Source organism: Thunnus maccoyii, chromosome 23 (genome assembly GCF_910596095.1).
Source record: "Thunnus maccoyii chromosome 23, fThuMac1.1, whole genome shotgun sequence".
In the NCBI taxonomy this organism is placed as follows: Eukaryota; Metazoa; Chordata; class Actinopteri; order Scombriformes; family Scombridae; genus Thunnus; species Thunnus maccoyii.
The window spans coordinates 21753539-21775332 of NC_056555.1; the positions used below are offsets into that span (position 1 = coordinate 21753539).

A 21794-nucleotide genomic window follows, 5' to 3' on the forward strand; every position below is an offset into this window, starting at 1 on the left:
CCGACTTTCAACTTTAAAAATTTGATTAAAAAAAATAACCATCAAAAATCAGTCACTGAGTGAAGACATCAGTGTAAAAGTCTTTTTGAAAACTAAGTTAAGGAGAAAAATCACCAAAACTTTTATAAAGTAACACTAACACAAATCAGTGTTTATTAGTTCATTTATTTGGCATTTTAAAGATATATTTGCGAACTGCATTCGTCAAAATATTTGCATAAAACTCCACAGTTCTGCTTTTATATATATATAAAAAAACAAAAAAAACAAAAAAAAAATCCAAAGCATCTAAAATGTAACTTCAGGGAAACAAAAATTTAAAAAAAAGAAAAAAAAAGTTGCACAGTAAAATTAAGTTAGCTGCAAAGAGCCTGTTAGTCACAACTCACCACGGGCAAAAAAAAACTTTTAACACATTTTACATAAAATGAACTTAAATTGATTTTATCCGACAGTGAAGAGCCGACAGAAGGGAGTTAATAGGAGCGACGTTCCTCCTCCGGAGGGCAGCAGAGTCATAAATGTCTTTTTTTTCCTGCAGATGATCGACCTGTTCTGTGCTGATGTGATGAAAAGTAGGATGTAAATTCATTATATTGACAGCCCTTTGTTCAATTTACTTTGGGTACAAATAAAACCTCCTTACAGAGTGGAAAACAGCCAAAACAATTTAACACGAGTCTCTGCACGGGTTCCATACTGTCACAGGTCGATGTGGCCATCCTGTATGGATCCAAGCAGCCGACTAAAGGGTGACTGTTGTGGATTATTATGTGATATAAACTCTAAAGCAGAGGTTGTAAAAGTGAGGACACATAAGTTAAAGATGGAGGGTTTTTTTTTTGTTTTTTTTTCTAGACATAGTCTCTGGACCTCTTAATGGCACAGCAGAGCATCATGCTGAAGATCATCCCAAAGATCTGTGAAGAGGAGAAAGACCACGTTAATAACTGAGTGATGCTGCAGACTTCATTTAGTCATTAATCTATAGAGCTGCAACTAAAGATCATTTTCATTATCAATTAATCTGTCAATTGGTCAGTTGTTTGGTCAATTAAATGTCAGAAAATGGTGAAAAAAAAATGTTTCCCAAAACCCCAAGATGACGTCTTCAACCCAAAGATATTCAGTTTATTGTCATAGAGGAAAATATTCATTTGTATTATATTATATTCATTTGAGAGGCTTTTTAAATTACAAATGACTAATAACGATTAAGCAGTTCTCTAAATAGTTGGCGATTAATTGTCTGACGACAATAAATCGATAAATCTTTGCAGCTCTAGTCAGGAACCCAAAGATATTCAATTCATCTCGCTGTAAGAAGGAGGTTTTAGGAGCTGCAACCATCAAATGTTTCACATTTTTGCTTCATGAATGATGTCGTGACTTTAATCAATTATCAAAATCTTTCTGGCAGGGTTGCAGGCGCTGAGAGAGTCTGAAAATTCCAGCTTATAAATAAATAAAATAATAGTCTCACTGACATAAAAACATAAAAATAAATATCAAATGGGTTTTACTTTCCATCTTATGTCACATTAATTAAAGCGTTCTATCTCTGTTTTTATGTTCGTTTTATGTCTATTTTTGTAATTTCTTTAAATGTTGAGCTGCATTTCTTGTATGAAAGGTGATAAAGTTTATTATAATAATCAAAATAGTTGTAGATTAATTTTCTTTGGATCGACTAATTGATTGCAGCTCTTGTTTGATAAACGTGGTGATGTCATGTGCAGTAATTTAAATAAAAATGTGAAACTTTTGATGGTTGCAGCTCCTAAAATTGGAGAATTTGTTGCTTTTCCTTCTCTGACACTATAATAATATTTTTGCCTTAAAAAAATGAGTAAAATTGTGTCCAGAGCTGCAATGATTAGTTGATAGAAGATCAATCTGCAACTATTTTGATTACTGAATAGTCATTTTAGTAAGTTTTTAAAACAAATGTTTGCTAGTTTACATGATTAAGACGTCACCTTTGACTCTATAACAGGCAGTTTTTGTTATTTTCTGACACTTTATAGACATGAGAATCAAAATAATCTGCAGATTAATTGATGATGATCATCCTAAATGTGTCTGTTTAAAGCTGAAATGAAACAGGAGCTGAATGTGACTTTTATCATTCAGTATTCAGGAAGTTATTAAGATAAAGTCGTTTTAAGGTTCTGAAAGTGTCCATTTGTGTCTGGCATCGTCTGCAGACTCACCATGACGACACCGATACCGATGCCGACCCCGCCAATGATGTGCAGTCTGTTGTTGAACATCTCGTCGATGGCGGCCGGACAGCTCTGATAAAAAAAAATAAAAAAAAAAAACAGCCGGAAAAGGAAAGAGGTGTTTTTATACTGAAACTTAACTGTGCAGAATATCGACATCTGACGTCTCAATGTGACCTTTAACCCCGTCTAAGCCTGTCTGTATGTATGTTGTGTTACCTTGGTGATGAGGACCTCCAGTCCCTCCTTCTTGGGGCAGATATCTTTGGCGGCGTCGATCACCGTCCCCGTGGGGCCGCAGCAGTCCAGCTGTGAGGAGGAAACGAGACCGACACGACTTTACTTCCTCCGAGAAAAAATACTGACGTCACACAAATCGTAGGGTTGATTATCAGATGTGTTCTTATAGCTTCTGCTCATTATTTTAATGTTTATTTGTATAAAGACAAGTATATAATTAAACAACAAGCACCAGATCAGTCGTTACTACATGACTGATCCCTCTTAATGTTCCCAGTTTTGAGTTGGGGAGGTAAGGCGCTCAGGTGTGTGTGTGTGTGTGCGTTTGTGCGTGTGCGTGTGTGTGTGTGTGTGTGTGCGTGTGTGTGTTCTCACCCCAAAGTGGATGAGGCGGAGGGTCTCCTTCAGTGCTTCCTGTTTGGTGTCTTTGTAGTTGTTGTAGGTCTGCTTATAAAACTCTGTAATGTCCTCCACCACCTAAAGACACACGGAAAAACAAACAAACAAACAAAAACACAATCAAACTCCATTAAAATTACTAATTGATTGATTGATTGATTCTGCCAAAACCAAAATGTATGTGTGTATGATCAATTTAATTTAATTCGAGTCATTAGCGCTCACATACAGTAACTGTTCAGATTGAAATGAGGCTGATGCTGTGTATGTGTGTGTGTGTGTGTGTGTGTGTGTGTGTGTGTGTGTGTTTGTACCCTGTCCTTGTTGGAGAGACCCCAGATCCCAGCAGCCACTTCCACTGCGAAGATGATGAGCAGGAAGAAGAAGAACTAAAAAGAAAACAAACAAAAAAAAAAAGAGGCAGTTTTATCAGCATGTTTGTGGAGCTTCAGGTGATCAACTCAGTGTGTAAAAACATTAAAACAAGCTTAAGATTAAATATATTTGATAAGATGTTATTAAAAAAAAAAGGATATTTAGGCCTAGAAAGCTGCAGCACCTGCACAGTCACACAATGTTGAATGAAAGATCTTCTGTTTTGTTATAACTGACTTCTTTATTTTTGTTTTGGGTGAATATTTTATATCGTTCATTTTCTTTCTGTGTTCTTCTGTTGCTTTTTGACGTCATCACATATTTAAAAATCAACACATTTCTGTCATTACGCTGCTCAATCTGCATGTCATCTTCATCACACACGTGGGTTTCATTGAAGGGGTTAAAATCTTCCTACAGGTTGAGTTCAACCTACATCTACGTTACACTGAAGCGGAAGGAACGACTCACCAATCCCAGCATGCACGGCGATTCTTTGATGGCTCCGCAGCATCCCAGGAAGCCCACGACCATCATCAGAGCGCCCGCCGCGATCAGGATGTACACACCTACAACACACACACACACACACACACACACACACACACACACATTAGGGACAGGTGATAAAATGTGATGATACTGCAGGTGTTCAGGATGCTGCTGTTCTCTTTAAAAATGAACCAATCAGAGTCATCTATGTGATCAATACGACCCCACTGATGCTAAAATGCGCGCAGCTGCTCACTATGTAACTTAAGATTCCCTCCAAACGTTTAAAGACATAAAAAGACGACAGCGGACGTCGTTCTTTGTTGTGTGATGCAGCTTCTTTTAGAGTTATATTCACTTTCAGCCAAGCTCGTCGCTGCTCATTAATGTCTTCATATTTTAATTAATTATTCCATATTATCATGAACATCCCAAACACACACACAGCTCTTATAATTTGCCTACAGTTCAACCTTGTTTGCTTCCCGTATGTGTTCATTTGCATCAGATATTTGCATGCAGGTACTGATGTTACTCTACTCCTGTAAACAATGTCAATTCACACAGATAACGGCTGCAACTAACTATTATTTTTTATCAAATACATCAATCATTTTGCCTATAAAATGCCCGTTATAATCTCCAACAGCTCAATATAACGTCTTTAAATGTCTTGTTTTGTCTGACCGACAGTCCAAAGACATTCAGTTACTGTCACAGAAGGCAAAGAAAACATAGAAAACCTCCCATGTGAGAAGCTGGAAGCAGCAACTGTTGATTGATTAATCGTTGCAGCTCTAACACAGATAATCCGTCTGGATGTGGTTACGAAACATCTGTAAAAGCAATCAAAATCTATCATACATCATTACAGGCCTGACATTTTTATTGTCCTGATGTGTTTTTTTAAAGTATGAATGTTGGATAACAAGAACCGCACACAAGCTGTTATCAAGATGTTTGTCCTCCGACTGCCCCGCTTCACTTATCAGCGTGATGGAAGCGAAACAAACAGAGAAGGTAGGAAGCGAGTCTCTCTTTCTTTCTGTGACAGTTTTCCCCCTCGGAGAACACAAGAGTCGAGTCGAGAGACAAAGACGTCCCCTGTCTACCAGTGAAGAATGAACGCTATGTGTGGAGGGGCTCGTCCCCGGCCCGGAGGAGCCGCCGCCGCCTCGCTGGGGACTAACTGTGGCCTCAGCTGCCCTGTGAACGCCCCGCAGACCCGTCTCTCAAAAAAATCAAGATTGTTCCTGCTGATACTGATACCGGAGCAACATCCAGACGTCTGACGAAAACATGAGACGACAAATCAAACGTCCAAGTCCGTCTGTGCTGTTAAATACTGAGTGTTATCAATAAAGTTATTAAAAAAAACTAAATAATAAGGGTTATTTTGGATCCTATTAGGGCTGCGATTGCTTGTTTGGTCCATAAAATGCAGCTAACTATTAGCTAACTTTATTTTTTTCGATTAACTGTTTATAAAATATCAGAAAATATTGAAAAATTGTAATATATATACACTCACAGGCCACTTTATTAGGAACACCTGTGCAATCTAATGTAATCCAACACAACAGCTCTGCTATGAATTCAACTTTTATTTTATTAGTTTATATATTTTCAGTTTTTGTTGACATTGTCAGAAAGGTGATAATTCTACTTTATGTTTATTATTGAGGTCGTAGTGGGAGGTGATGGTGCACTGGACTGCATTATATTGAAAAGTGTTCCTAATATTTTGCTTCCCTCATGTATGTTAATGGAGTGGACAAAATATTAGGAACACCATTCAATATTCAATATAATGCACCCCATGTCTTTGGGTTTTAGACTGTTGGGTGAATAAAACAAAGACATTTGGACATTTTTTCAAAACTTCTTTTAACATTTCTTAAAATAAAAATTAGCAGATTAAAAATCAATCAATAAATGAATTGTTAATTGTAGCCCTAACTTGAATATGATCCTTAATTAAAAACACTAAAATCTGGAAAACCTGGATTCTGGATGGTAAAAAACACATACATAATTTAGAGATGCAACTAATGATTGTTTCCATCATCGATTACTGTTATGTTGTCAATAGAAAGTCAGTAAATAGCAAAAAATGCCCACAAGAGACAAAACATGACTTCATCTTTAAATGTCTTGTTTTGTTCGTCCAGTGGTCAAAAACCTAAATATATTCTGGGTTTTTTTTATTACAGAAGACTCAGAAAATATTCACATTTGAGTAGACGAAAGAAAGATGTAAACTAATGAAATCAGATTAGAATTTAAATAAACAAGACAACAACAATGAATGAAGCTCATCTTTGCCATACAGCTGTAAGTTATTCCACCGCTGACCTAACGGGACTCTACAGTGTCTCAGTGTGATGCAAGTCATAGGATGATGCTAACGGTGTAACTGTAAAGACATAATATCCAAAAAAGGTCTTTACCGGTGAAGAAGACTGAAGGTGAGTCCTCTCCTTCAAACAGTCCTGCTGTCCTGGAGTCAAAACGCAGCCAAAGACCCACAGCCAGCACTCCTGTACCCGCCAGCTGAAACAGAAAGAGAGAAAACATGTATGAAAGACTCCGTTTTTCACAGTTTTTGTCAACTACTTTTCAGCAGAAAGTTACGGAGTAAGATTATCATTCATTTGGAGTCGTGTTTCTGTCCACCTGGTGAATATAAGTCCAATATTCACTCTCTTTTAGCTCTGTTTTTACTCTCCACCAACTCCTGAGGGAAATATCTGGCTCTTTAGCTGCTAAATGCTCCACAATGTTCACCAGCTAGTCTACAGCTAACTGTGTCTGTTTGCTGTTTAGTGCTGAGCAGGTGTGGTGTATGGTGGCTTTTTAGAGCTTTTTCTCTGAAAACAGCTGCCTGCTGCAGCCCAAAACGACACTATGAGAGCACTGAGAGTGAACCAGAACAGTAAAGTTGCAGCCGGACAGATAAACAATGAGCTGAAACTCACTATAAAGCTCCTTAAAGCCGAGAGGAGCTGCAGAGTCTCTGTAGATTCATCACTACGAGCCACAACCAACACATTACACACTGACAGATCATGGATTGCTAATAGCGATTACAGAGAGTCTCAGTACACTTTACACGAGGGTAGTACACGTTACATATAGACAACATTGAAAACAAAGTACAGAGCATGTTAATCAGGTCTGGAGATCAAAGCCATTACACTTCACATTTTATTCAAATCCACAAACCTGCTGGTGGCGCTAGAAGATAAATCAGTAGGATTCATCCTCTGTACAACATTTATTATATATATATATATATATATATATTTTTAAATATTTCAGTCTGTAACAAGGTGGTGGACCAACTGACTGACATGCCGATCCGTAGGTGCGGCTAAAAACTGTTAATATGTAACATCCTGGGATGGATTAGTGTTGAGGAATGAAGCCAAACACGCTGCCTTACACTCCCCCAACACCAGACCGACCCACCCAGGAACCTGACCGACCAGCAGCTCCTCCAGTTTTAACAAGACAACATTAAAAGATGATGGATGTTGTATGTTTAGGTGTTCCTTACATTCTCCAGGCTTACAAACCACAGAACGTATAAACACTTAAAGTTAAACAAGGTTTAGTGATAGTGTGTTTATGTGCGTCTCCCTTGGCGTTCGCCACGGTGACAATCCACTACAGTGACTCAGTATCTCCTAAGCAACCACTAAACAGTTTACATCAACTCTTTGTTGCTACCCAAACATCTTCCATAATGTCCCGCAGTGTGATAAGGATATTTGTGTTGTTGTGCAACAGGGGGGTTTAGCGTTGGCGCTAACTGGCAGCGTTATGCCTCAACATGTCCTCAGGATCCTTCCCGTTACACTCCGCTGACCGTGACTCAGAGGACACACGCACACACACACACAGAGAAAAACACACATATCTGTCCCATCACAACAATGTGCTCCCACCTCCTCCAGACAAACCAGCAACTGTTCCTGCATACCTTCCTCGAACTGGTGTCTGCATCAGGGGAGAGTTGTGAGTTCAGTCAGACATGAAGCGTAAAAATGACTAATGACTTTTTTGTAAAAAACACTCAGTGTTGACGTAATCCTTCCAGACATCACCTACACAGACATGAAGTGGAAGTAATGCGCAATCATCTAGAGCTGCAACAATTAGTCCATCGATAGAAAAGTAACGGATAGGTAAGCGTTTCAGTCATTTTCTAAGCAAATATGTAAAACTATTTGCTGCTTTTAGCTTCTCAAATATGTTTTAATGCTTTTCTTTGTCATGACAGTAGAGAGGTTTTCTTTAAAAAAAATAAAATCATATATATCCTGATCTTATCCACCTCCCTGATCCTCAGAAACTGTCTATGTGGGGAGAGAAGTCAATGTGCAGTAAAAGCTGCAAAATATGTTAAATCTTGTCATAATCTGAGAGAAACAAGCTCTGTAGTAAATGTTTGTGTGATTACATCTGTAAAAAAAAAAGCCTTTTATTATATTGTATTTAATATTGTATAAATATTAATCATCAATGTTTATAATTTTCTGTACTGCTTTAGCAATATAGGTTTCTGATCTGTCATGTCAATAAAGTTTATTTGAATTTTAATTTGAAAAACAAAACAAAAAGACTGGGTTGTGGACTCGTGTTTGGGCAAAACAAGCAATTTGAGGACGTCACCTCTAAGTAATTATTACGATTATTTTCGATAATGAATATAACCATTAGCTGCGGCCCTTCAATCGTCAATATTCTGCTTTGTATTCAAACCATGACGACGCTGTAATAATTTCACAGTATGAAGCTTACGGAAACCTTTCTTTGACACGGATGAAACCACAAAGCGACAACTCCATTGTTAAACATTCATGCTCACAGCATGACGAGCACTTAACAGTGTTCACAATGCTCCTGAACTTTCATCAAACTTTAATGATCCCTGCGGGGCAAAGATCACTTCTTGTCTGCGTTATATAGACTTTAAAAGACTAAACATGTTCATCTGAAAGCTGCACGACACACAAAACAACATGCAACACTGAAATACAGCAAAAATCAAGTTAGGAGACACGGGATTTATTGATATATGGGATTTTCAGATAAAATGTTGAGGTAACACTTTATTTGACTTTAACTAAAGCTGAGTCAGTTATTGATTAACAGAAAAATGAGATGCAACCATTTTGAAACTTTGTTCCCTTGTTCCAGCTTCTGAAAATGTGGAAATGTATTGCTTTTCTTTCTTATACATCATTTTAAACTAGTTTAAAAGTTATTTGAAAACGATTAATAGTTAATGTCATTTTATTAAAAGCAAAAATAGCTAAAATTCTCTGATTCAAGCCTCTGAAATTTGAATATTTTCTGGTTTTCTTAGTCCTCTATAATATATAAACTGAATGTCTTTGGGTTTTAGACTGTTGGTTGAATAAAACAAGACTTTTTCTGCATAATATCCTAAAAGTGATGTTTGCACTACATCAGAGAAGAGGAGGATGCAACTTCAACAAAAGAGGAACAAATCAGGTCTTAAAGAATCTATTTTATACTATGACCACAAGTACACTAAACTCCCAAATATAGCCTTTACAGCTGTATTCCACGTATCAAACAGGTACTACATAATCAAAATTTGTATCTGGAGAGAAAATATATGTTAGATGTCATTGTTTTATCAGTGTTTGATGTAATTACATGCAACTATTCTTAATAAAAACTTCATAATAATTAAATTTAAAAGGTTCTGGGTTCATTTTGGATGATAAAGAAGACATTTAAATGGTGATGCAGAATGAGGGAAAAACACCAGTAGCAACTCTTCACTTGGCTTTAGATCCAAAGTGCCGCTTTTGGCAGTTAAAGGCAAATGTTTCCAACTAAGTGTGAGTCACATTCAACACACTATTATCTAATAAACTGCTTCAGAAAGACAGATTATTCACCGTCACACCTTTGCACATAACATGAAAACATAGACTGTGACTAAACACACAGGACTGATTTGTCAGTGAGTCATAGTTCAGTCAAGGTGACACACATCATCATTATCATCATCTGTCGAGACCTTCACGTGTAGCCTCGAGCTGAAACCGTGGCTGAACTCGGGATGATGTTTGTCAAAGTTATTGTGAGCTTTACAATGAATGTGATAAGTGTATTTATAGTTCACTCCCTCGACAATATGCCATTGGTTTTTATCAGATGCAGCTGCTGAGTGACAGTTGAATCGTGTTTTAAATATTTAGTTTCACACTAAACTCGTCACTTTGTTCGATCGCACCAGCACAACTAAACACTACGACTTTTTACGCCACGTGCAGCATTCAGGTAAAATGGGAGAGAAGGACGCTACTGATGGAACACAGACTAAGGCTAATGTGTTTTCATTTTAAAACGGCATTTTAAAAAACTAAAATAATATCCGTCCATACTAACATGCCTGAAAACACATCATCACATGACCGTTCGTACACTGTGCATACTGTGTAAAAAGGAAGCAGATTGTTGACTATGTGGTTGGTTGCTTAGTTGCAGAAAATACCACAGAGGAAGAACAGCAATGGCGAAAAGTACAAGATTTCTTTGCTTGGACCAATGACAAAGTGGAACTCCTACTGGAAGTAACAGTACAAGTCATGAGTGATAAGAGCCAATCAGGAAGCAAACGTTGGTGTCCGTCATCATTTTCAAAAGTCTACGTTTTAGGGTTCGAAAACACTGAAGTAGTTTGGATGTAGCATCATTAAGAAGTGAGTAATGTAAGAGATCAGGTGTGCAGTACAATACAAGGAGATCGTCCTTCTGTTACTACATTAATAATTCAACAATCATTTAATTGCTTCTGCAACGAGCTGCGATGATTGGTCAATCGACAGAAAATTAACCGACGACGAAAAATGAAAAATTTAAATTCTCTGATTCCAGCTTCTGAAATGTGAATATTTTCTGGTTTCTTTAGTCTCTATGACAGTAAACTGAGTATCTTTGGGTTGTGGACTGTTGCTCAGGACTAAATAAGACATTTGAGGACGTCATCTTGGGCTTCGGTCAACAGTGATTGACATTTTTCACCATTTTCGGACATTTATAGATCAAACAGCTAATCTATTAATTGATCATTTTTTTTAAAAAGTCATTTTCCCCCTGTAGTTTGGTAAGGCTACAGGGCACATAAGTAATTGTCATACAAAGAATACAGACTCCACATGAATCAGAGACAAGATGTATCAACATCTCTGTTCGGGGTTTTTACGTTACTAAAATAACTCAAACTAAAGCAGCCTGTACCAACCCAACCCTTATACCCCATCATATACCCACCACCAAACTACATTTGGAAGCCACATTTTGGGACTTATTTCCCATCAAACCCAGTCAAACGTGAACATCAAAATCAATTTAAATCACTACAGAAATAGGTAAATGACGTTTTAGCTCAACTTAGCACAAAGATCCTTCTATCTGGTATTGCACAGAGCAGTATTTTGACTTTGAAGCCATGAAAAACAATCTATTTAAAGCAGCTACTTTTTGCTTTACCTACTCTCCAAAGACAGGATGTAGATGTTAACGTGCAGTAAACACACTCAGGAGAGTCACGGTGTTTGTGTCGAGGCAGCAGTGAACCGTCTTAAGAAATCCTGGAAGAAAAACAACTCTTCTCCCTTGAGGTTCACATTAGCTCTCATTAAAACACACTAAAAAGGCACCTCTGCAGTACCATTAGCAGTACAGAGGCAACTACAGTAAAGACATGAATTATTGCTGAGAGGTTTAGCAGCTTTTGCAGGCTTCAGTAGATTGGCAAGTTGTCAAAAAACGCCTTAAGAGCACAAGACATTACAACACAAACAGAGCTAAAACTTATAATAGTTCCAGGTAAAGGAAATATCCTCTTGGGAAATATATCTTCATTTGGAGATGGTTGGTTCACAAAACGAGTTCTTCTACCAACAGCTAAGTCATTAAGTTTTGGAATAAATAAACTCATCTAATCTCATGTTTATGTTTCTGGAGGAAAGACTTCTCCCTAAAAATCAGACTAATCCTTCAGTTGTACTGTTGTCATCTCATTTGTCCACACACGCTGACTCAAAATGTCAAAACAGTCATTAAGCAATACCCTGAAACAGGTAATCACAGTAATTATACAGCAGGCAGTGCGGATTATTTGGGAGTAAATCTGTGAGTGAAACAGCTAAATTACTTCACACACACAATAAGAAAACACAACTTTAACATTTTCCAACAACAATTTCCACTTTCTCTACAGCGAACGTCACACCCCAGTTTATCTTTTAGGCTCAGACTTTGACGAGATGTTCAAATACAGGCAACACATTGTAAAAAAAGGCTCCAGTTATTCCAGTGTGATCAGATTTTTAGGTAGATAGGTGTGTCTTTGAAACAGGTGGGGCATTGAGGACTTTGACATTTTTGCAATCAGTTATATACAGTTAGATTTGGCAGAACTAATCCCCCGTAATATAAACACACATTAACATTAGATCTCTATTTATTGGAAATATGATTCAATCAAGCTGCACCAACAAAAAGCTGACTCTTCAAACTGATATGCATGTACCCAAAGTTACAAACTGTGGAGGAAATGTATTAAATATGGTGATCAGGACTGTGTTTCACCAGTAAATCCATCACTAATTATGTGTGTTAAAGTTCTTAGTAACTAATAACTCAAACAAGTGATTCACACAATCAAGTAACACCATTAAAAACCTAAATGTCTTATCTAGTAATCACTTTTGAAATCATCCAACTACACATATGTGAAAAACAGGAAGCAACTGTAACATAACTTCCAAAAATAACAGTTTCAGTTTGATTTGTTTGACTGCCAATCCTCTGTGAATGCAGGTGTGACTTTGCCTTCTTTGTATCTGCAACACCTGGAGACGTATGCGGGTTACAGTGAGAGGGAAACATCCTATTATGCTAAGCTAATTATGCTAGCTTGGCAAATTTTTTTTTGTCAAGGTTTAGTGTGGTGGATGGCAAGTAGGCCCTTCTTGTTTTACATTTCAATGCCTGTGTACTGAATGTTTGGCGGCTCTCCCGGTCCTGTCCAGCAGCTCTGGAGGATCCCAACCACCGCCACTGACTGTATATATAAATATGGACGTGAGTGATGCCAGACTCCGGCTCCAAATTATGTCGCACAAGTGAAATAGCCGCTCCCGAAAAAGGAGATATTTTGGCTACACTTATGCATAGAGGAGGGAAGTGGAGACACGTCGTCCATCTTTATACAGTCAGTGTTCAGTGGTGATGCTTGGTAGTTAAAAAACACATGAATATGTTTTGTCTATTTTGCCATTTAAGCTGTTCTTCAGGTACTGCTGCTACATTTGGCTGACACGTAATCTTCTTGATTTTCATAAAAAAACTTATTTAAAAGAAAAAAAGAAAAAGGCGCCAATACTGCATAGACCGCCTACCACGCTGTTGAGCCACCCTGAATCACCAGAGGGGAAATTCCTTTAAGATAAAGCCAATATTTAACAAGTATCACGCTGTGTGGTAGATTACATGGAGCATGTAACATGTAGCAGTGAAGCCTGATGGTCAAGAAACATCCTTAAGTCAGATTTTATGAATTATTACAGTTAACAAAAAAGCAAAGAGACAAACTAGACAAATTATCGCTGCAACAAACGACTATTTTTTTTTTTATTTTTAAAGTTTATAAAATGTCAGAAAATGCCTTTCACAATTTCCCAAAAGGCCAAATCGATATCTTCAAAGTGCTTTGTGTTGTCCGACCAATGACATCATCAAGAGAAAAGCAGGCAAATCACCACATCTGAGAAGCTGGAACCAGACGTCATTTTCTATTGATTGATTAATTGTTTCAGCTCTAAGGTCGCCTTTCATAAAGATTTATCAGGAGACAAACTGATAATTCAGTGTTTGATGCAACTTTTTCACCTGATTAAATAATAAATGAAGAGACAAATAAGATAAAGCAGCTCTTAGAGGTTATTCATCTTGAAAACTGACTCATCCACCATGTCCAATTATAATTTTCCTTCACTGTTAAATCTAATAATCAGAGCTACTTTAATTCCCCTTTTTAATATTAATATTTCGTAGGAAAATGTTTTGTAACTGCAGCCTCACAATAGGAACACTACATGTGTTTTAATTAATACATGTATATCTTTTTCCAGTGACACCATTTCCTCAGACGACACCAGGTGATTTAACTTCACTAATTATTCACTAGTTTTCACCTGGAGGAAACAATTCAGGCATTTAAGAGCAGAATGTGCCAGAAAAAAGTTGTTTATATGTTATAAAAGTGATTAAACGAAGAGTCCCACCTAAAACTAAAGCTTAAAACTTTCTCAAAGTAGTTTGCTTTAACTTCTGCTTTTTTACCTGAATTTATCCTCCAGTCACATTCAATACAAACAGTTAACAATCCAGCCTCTGAGCTATCAAACAACACGAGAAACAAACAAGCATTTCAATCTTATCTTCATTCCTCACTGAGCTCCTCTCTTGCGCAATCACCGAAACCAAACCAAATCCCTCAAACACCAGCTCACAATGTGAACCAGGGTCTCACATATCAACCACAACTAACACTGTTTGAGTGACTCTTACGTACCCAGAAGAGAAAGTTGAAGACAAACACCAGGTATTTGATGCATTGCAGTGCCCCCATGGCTCCAAGTTCAAGATTTAGGTGGGTTTTTTTTTTAAAGAGAGAGAGAAATCCAAATGTAAGTGTTGTCTGTTGAAGAGTTAAACCGTCCTCTGTGACAACCGTGGGGAAGTAAAGAGGTAGAGGTAACTGGAGGATTTTTTTGTGTGTGTGTGTGTGAGCCACACCCTTTGCTGGGCTCACCTGGGTATACTTAGGAAGTGAGAGGGGAGGGACTTGTGTGTGTGGAGAGAGAGAGAGGAAGGAGGTGCTGGGTACTGTCTGTTCCAGTGAAGTTCAAACACCAAGAGGCTGAGGCTGTAAATCAGAGCTCTGCTGATTTTACACCTTGGACACCAGGTGAAAACAATTAACGAGCAGGTAAATTAGAAAACCAACAACTGCTCTGAAGAATTAAACCTGAGAGCCACTGGTTTATAATGGGAAATAATAAATAAATACAGTGACCATCACATTTCTTTGGATATAAACTGCTTTCCCAATACAACAAACTTTACAAGATCCTACTACTGACTTTATTTTGGGTCTCTTCTACATCTTAATTACGGTAAACTACAGAGCTGTGACCAATTCTTTCATTAAAATAAAATGTGAACACTTTGTTCATTGATCTAAATGTGTTTAAATACTAATCTGTGATGAAGAACATTTGGAGCAGCGCAGATTCGCTAATCTACTGACATCTGGGAGCAGCTTCCTGCCCCGTTGTCTGTGTGTGTGTCACACCCTAAAGTCTCTCCCCACCCCCACCCCTACCTTTTGTTCCCAGCTGTATTTGCATCCCGTCTGATCACTGCCCACTGATCACTACTCTGTCTGATCACTGCCTTACCCATCGATCACTACTATTTACTACATACTGTCTGATCATCATTAAACTCAAACCACTACAGCAAACTTCTGAACTGGACTTGAATGCAACATCTGGTAAACATTTTTAATTTCTAATAAAAATAATAACATCAATACGTCAATATGCACTGATAACTTTGTCCTGATACGTCTTTTTGTAAGAACAGAATGAAATCTGAGCCCTAAAAACATGCAGCATCAATGTGGTGAAAAATGACAACACTGGAATTAAAATGATATTCTTGCACAACACACATCGCATTATTATTTCATTATTGATTATTCTGCCTTAATCGATTAACTGTTTAATCTATGAAATGATAATAAATGGTGAAAAAATGGCGTTCACAGTTTCTCAGAGGCCATTATATTTAATTTACTGTCATATACAAGAAGGAAAAACAGCAAATCTTCACATCTGAGAAGCTGAAACCATCAATGTTTGTTATATTTTCTTGAAAAATATCTAAAACGATTGTTTGATTATTAGAATAGTTGCCAATCAATTCTCTTTTGATTGATAAATCAACAAACTGTTGCAGTTCCACTTTATTTAACCTAATATGTACTAATAAATACTAGCTTTTGCCAAAAGGTAAAACATCTTGTGTTATCATATTTACTAGTTCATCAAAGTTTTGTTCTTCATTTTGTTACTTAGAGCAAGGCTGTGATTCATGATTATTTTCATTGTTGGATATCTTTATTGTTATGGAATTTTCCATCTTTAGGGGTTACATAGGGTCAAGTCTGGGCCTTGAGGTCACACTGTAATTCTTAAGTCTCTCCTTGAGACTTCAGAACCCTCTCTGTCTGTTTTTGGGGAAAGCAGAAACCTCTCTGATAAAGGGTGAATCAGCATTGCCATGGTTACCAAGGTCGGAGAGGGCTTTCCTAGACAACACAGATGGGTGGATGCATAGATTCTATTGACGCAATCAGACATTCAAACCAGAATGTGCTGACGGTGACCTGAAGTTCCACACAACGCGACCTGAACTAACACGGGTAACATGCAGTTCCTTGTTTAGAAACTAGTGAACCAATTAGACTCATTTCTCATGTTGTAGGCTGATCTGCTGAGGGTCAGATGATTGGTGGTCAGATGTTGAGAAACAGCTGGTTAGCACTATGCTAACATGCTAATAGGATCATCAGGGATCTAACAACAGTACAGCTGGTTAGCACTATGCTAACATGCTAACAGGATCATCAGGGTTCTAACAACAGTACAGCTGGTTAGCACTATGCTAACATGCTAACAGGATCATCAGGGTTCTAACAACAGTACAGCTGATTAGCACTATGCTAACATGCTAACATGCTAACAGGATCATCAGGGATCTAACAACTGATCTAATCACCAAGGGTCAGACTTTCAGAGAGCAGAATGGAAAGAGAGCACCTAGAACACCTTGATGTTCGCTGTTTTCACTTCTTCGCTTGATCAAGTGCTTCAATAAACATTTTCAGCTTTAAGACATCAAAGGCTCATGTCCGCTCTTCTCCACTGAGGTGCTCAAAATATCCACAACATTTATAATTAATCGATTAACTGTGTTTAGTCTAAAAAAAATTGCTGAAAATAATAAGAAATGCTCTTTGAACAACTTTTTCTGTCTGACCAGCAATTAAAAACTCAAAAGATATTAATTTACAATGATATAAAACAGAGAAAGGCAGCAAATCCTCATATTTCGAGAGGCAGGAAACAGTGAATAATTAGAATTTTTCCATGACTCAGTTATCCAAATGAATTTTCCGGCAATCGAGTATGTTTCTGGGAAGTCTGACGGGCATACTGAAAGACAGTAACAAGAGACAATAACAGAGGAAGAGACAGGAAGTATGAATGACAGATCTAGAAAAACTCCGGATCAGCAAAAACATTCTGCCTCGTTTTGAATCATTTAAGACCAAACAAGAAGCAGAAGAGAGAACTGAAAGCTTCACAAGTGTGTTCACACACGTACACACACACTCCTCCTGGGACAGGACTTCAGTGTTGTTTGCTGAGGTAACTGGAGCTGCCCTCGTCTCCCAGTAGACCCAGTGAAACCAACAACACTAGCTTTGTTTCCAAGCCGCTGAAGCCTCCCACATCTCTCGCTCACTTTCACTGCTTCCTCCCTTCTTTCTCTCTGTTTGTTTTAGAAAATGCCACAAATGACGGTATGATGGGATGCTGTCTACCTGTATCTTTGTGTTAAAAATCATTTAAAAACGAGAAAAGTGAGAGGAGATTGTTGGAGAGGGAAGACGACACAAAAGGAGTAAAAGAGGAAGGTGAGCTCAAGACAAAGGAGAAAACAGAGGCACAAGAGAGTACTGAAGAAAATCTAGAAAAGGGAGAAGAGGCGAGAAGCACTGATTGCACAACTTCTCTGTCCGTTCATCACAGATTGGCCTCAATCTCGCCCCCTGTTGGACTTAATCTGAACCACCACAAGCCCAAAAAAGTCCAATCATGTACTCAAGATACTTTGTAGATGGAAATCTTTCATTTTGCCATAAATAGCACAAACAACAAATCATAGGTTATAATTTTGCTAAAGTTTACCATTCACAGCAAAAACTACAATAATAAAACAGTTAAATATCTTCTTCTTCGCCTTCTTTTAGTTGGCAAACAACAAAACTTTGCATTATCATCTGGATGGCGAATAGATCGGCTGCCAAACATATAATGCAGGTGTTGATACAGCTGCAACAATTAGATTAATCTGCAACTATTTTGATAATTGAATCATCGTTTTAGTCATTTTTAAAGGAAGAATGCCCCCAAAATTTGGAGGATTTAAAGCTATTATGTGTCATACATATGACATACGTGTCATACATGATAGAGACGGGTTCTGGACTGTTGATCCAACGAAACAAGACATTTGAAGACATCAGCTCGGGCTCTAAGAAATTATAACGGATGTTTTTCATCATTTTCAGACCGTTTATAGAAAAAAAAAAACAATTAATAATAATGAATTGAGAAAAGAATCAGCAGATTAATTGTTAATCAAATAATCATTAGTTGCAGCCTTAATTGACACGTCTTTCCGTTTCTGCTGTCAGCTGACTGTAAATGCAGAAAATAGCGACTTAACTACAGTTCATGAACACTAACCAAGGCTAACAAAGCAAACATGTCGTCTGACAGCATAAACATTTAGATATGACAATAACCACATAATGGAGAAATGACAGTTGACACCATGACTTTTGAAATTTTATCCACAGTAGAGAGTGTATGAAAAAGTGTATGCTACTCAAGTTAAGCACTTAAGCAAACATCTCACACCAAGCAAACGCTGGTGTGAAGTTGTACTCTACAGAGACTGAACTTTGTCCTGACTGCAGGCAGCTCACACCACTTCAGTGCACCAATCACATTTTATTCCTCATGATCCAGATTAATGTTTTATTTTTAGCCCAGTGCACATGTGAATTATATTGTATCTAAAAAGGTAAATAAATTGCACGCTACAATCGTACAATGGCCGAGAGAGCTCAACACATTACAATTTAAGAAAATACAAGCAAATGAAGAAAACATACGCACCACTTCTGAGCTATACAGAAACACTATAAACACACAAGCAAAGAACCACTTCACAACAATAGAACAACATGATTAAATTTTTGGGGGACACTAAAAACTGAAGGACAAGCCAGTAGGAGGGCGGACACTAGGAGGTATAGAGCAATTATCTCTAGAATATTAAAATAAAATAAACATTGTTTTCCAACATCAGTGGTGGAAGATGGACTGAGATCTTTTCCTTAAGGAAAAGTAGCAAAACTACAGTATAAAACTACTCATTTTACACAGAAAAGTCCTGCATTTAAGATCCTACTCAAGAAAAAGTTAAAACAAAATTTACTCAAAGTATCAAAAGTAAAAGTACTCATTATGCAAAGTGTCCAAACTTAGTGTTATTAGTATTATATATACACTGATATACAGTAACTGTGAAAAGTTATAACATTGAATCAAAGGGGATTTTTTGTGACTTTTTGACACTGATTAACAGAAAAAGAATGAACAATGTTAATCACAAATATAAAATATAAATATTTAAATATGTGTATATATAACATCCATTCTCTTGCTTACATGTCAGATCTAAAGTAACTGTAGCTGTGAAATCAATGTAGTGCAGATAAAAGTACAATATTACCCTCTGAAACACAGTGGAGTTAAAGTATAAAGCATGGAATGGAAATACTCAAGTAAAGTACAAGTACAAAACTGTAAAAGAAAAAATTCTACTTAAGTACAGCACTTGAGTAAATGCACTTCCATCACTGTCCAGCATCACTCACACATGTTTTTTCTGTGTATCTGAGGTCTTGACTGTGATTTTAACCTTCTCTTTCTTTTGTTTTCCTTCAAAAAAAACATCAACAAACTAAAAATAAGCACCAGAACAGGAGCCTGCGGTCCTGTGACAACTTTTAACTATTAGACTGCATGTTGTCAGTGAGCCTAGCTTGGTCACGGTATTTCCTAGTGGAAAAGTCCTCTATCTGAAAATGTCAACAATAGATGGCTGCACTGAATACCAGACAGACCGACCCTGTCAAGCCAATAATCCACCAAAGGACATAACTATCCTTATTAAGAGTGATTTATATGCAAAAAAACAACAACGAAAACCCCACTTAAGATTAAAGTCCAATTGTGAGGCTGTGCTTTATACAGTGATAACATTCTCACAACATAATTGTGCCAAATGCAATTACAACCTAATTTATTACTAAATAATTCTGGACTATAAGTCAGAAACAGTTAGGGCTGGGTAGCCAAAACCAATAACAATACCAGTATCCTTAAAGTGATACCAATAGAGTACTTGATTCGATAGTGTGGATGGAAGCAGTCAGTTGTGTAAAACGCCACCACTCCTCCCCATCCAAATGATTTTTACACTAATACATTTTGAAAGTGTTCAAGTTATTGAAATATTAATTAAATAACTTTGCAAAGCTGTGCAGTGAATTATTATCACAACAGACTGTACGGGTTGTGGCTGCTGCGGTAGTGAGCCAATCACACGTCGCATTGAATCAAAGAACGCCTGCGGTGATTGGCTGCAAGCAAAAGCATACAAATAGTCATTTTTTTTCTAGATCTGGGTGCAAAAAGGATCAAATGCAGGTATCACTTGACTGGAGAAGTGGGTTATATACCCAGTACTGATACCCAGCCATAGAAACAATACACATACATTCACTTTGACATAATATGAATAAAGACACATGTTGTGTTAGTATGTGTCAGAGAACTGCACGTACTTTTAAGAGGCTTAAATCCTGATGTAGGAACAGTTATTGCCTTTAAAAGTTCAGATTTGTGTCAGAAAACTGCACATACATTGTAGTGTATCTGCAGAAAATCTTAAAATAAATACTTCTGTTCTGTTGCACCAAACCTACTAACTGAAAGGTCTCAAAAACCAAACTCAATCCAGAAATCTGTCAATTTAATTTGTAATTTATTTAATGTATCTTACTAATCAATGTTTAGACTGATAGAATAAATGTCTTGGGACCATTTAGTAGTATTTTCTAGGATCTTAGGTTAGTCTTATGTGTTTTGTAGGTTGTAAATGTTACTGTAAAATACCTGCACGTTTTTAAATTTAGACAACGTGTTAGCAAACACATATTTTAAATACTATCTGCTTAGTGTCTGGGCCTCTGTTCTTAAGCTTCAGATAGCTTATCAGAGTGTCCCATTTCACATGTGAGAATAAACTGAACTGACAGGTCTCAAACGCCAAACTCCGTCCAGAAATATGTCAATTTAATGTTTCTTTGCTTATTAGCATAAATACATTCAGCATTAACTACAAGCTAAAGAGCACATTGAACTAACAGCAAGTTGTTGTGCAATTCGGCATCAATCACATAGATGAAATTGTGCTATTTTTAATGAAACTGTCAGTTTTAGAGCCAAGAAGAAATACAGTTGTGCCCTATAGGAACAATTATTAGCTTTAGAAGTTTAGATTTGATTAAAAAAAAGAAAGAAAGGTCTGTCGAGTTTTTACCGTGCGTTAAATTAATGTTAGCTAAAATCAGATTAAACTAAGCTAACGGTTACTTAAGCTATTGTAACAAAAAAGAGAGACTTTGGCATTAAAAAGACTGTAACGTTTAAAGATATCTAGTTATTTTGACTCAAACTAAAGCTATTAAAATAAATAATTTGAGGTGGATTTTCTTTAACTCATTTTTAAAAAAGACAGTAGCTAGCAAACCTTGTAACTTGACTGGATTCGCGTAAAAATATTGTGACAAAAACGTTCTCATACACATATTTTTTAATTTTGTAACTTACCCAGAAGAAGAAATTAAAGATAAAGAGGGAGTACTTGACGCACAACTCCCAGCTGCTGAGCGCCGTCATTCCTGCTGTGTTTTAACGTGTTTTGTATTAATTTAAACGGGTTAAATATCTGGATATCGCTCCCTGTTTGCCCGGTTTTTAGATGTTTGTTCGGCTCGGCTCGCCTCGGGTTTGTTCG

The 21794-nt window shown here is 37.2% G+C and overlaps 1 protein-coding gene across 2 annotated transcripts; it reads right to left on the reverse strand.

The window, feature by feature from the left end:
• Nucleotides 1-145: 145 nt before the first annotated feature.
• Nucleotides 146-21760, reverse strand: LOC121890962 (CD9 antigen-like). Of its 2 annotated transcripts, none has more exons than XM_042403640.1 (8): nucleotides 21608-21760; nucleotides 6182-6284; nucleotides 3711-3808; nucleotides 3179-3253; nucleotides 2841-2942; nucleotides 2445-2534; nucleotides 2214-2297; nucleotides 146-920 (listed from the first exon to the last, which is right to left on the reverse strand). In XM_042403640.1, the coding sequence occupies exons 1-8, from the start codon at nucleotides 21674-21676 to the stop codon at nucleotides 855-857; spliced, it is 687 nt and encodes a 228-aa protein (XP_042259574.1). In that variant the 5' UTR covers nucleotides 21677-21760; the 3' UTR covers nucleotides 146-854. The 2 variants fall into 2 exon arrangements, with proteins under 2 accessions (XP_042259574.1, XP_042259575.1); XM_042403641.1 differs by lacking the exon at nucleotides 21608-21760 and adding an exon at nucleotides 14599-14686.
• Nucleotides 21761-21794: the final 34 nt, after the last annotated feature.

Bases quoted from the DNA above. Each gene is read 5' to 3' on its own strand.
- LOC121890962 (XM_042403640.1), bottom strand. From the start codon at position 21,676: ATGACGGCGCTCAGCAGCTGGGAGTTGTGCGTCAAGTACTCCCTCTTT. The intron at 3,809-6,181 runs GTAAAGACCTTT...TGTGTGTTGTAG, and splicing joins ACCTTCAGTCTTCTTCACCG to GTGTGTACATCCTGATCGCG. The intron at 2,535-2,840 runs GTGAGAACACAC...TCCTCCTCACAG, and splicing joins TCCGCCTCATCCACTTTGGG to CTGGACTGCTGCGGCCCCAC.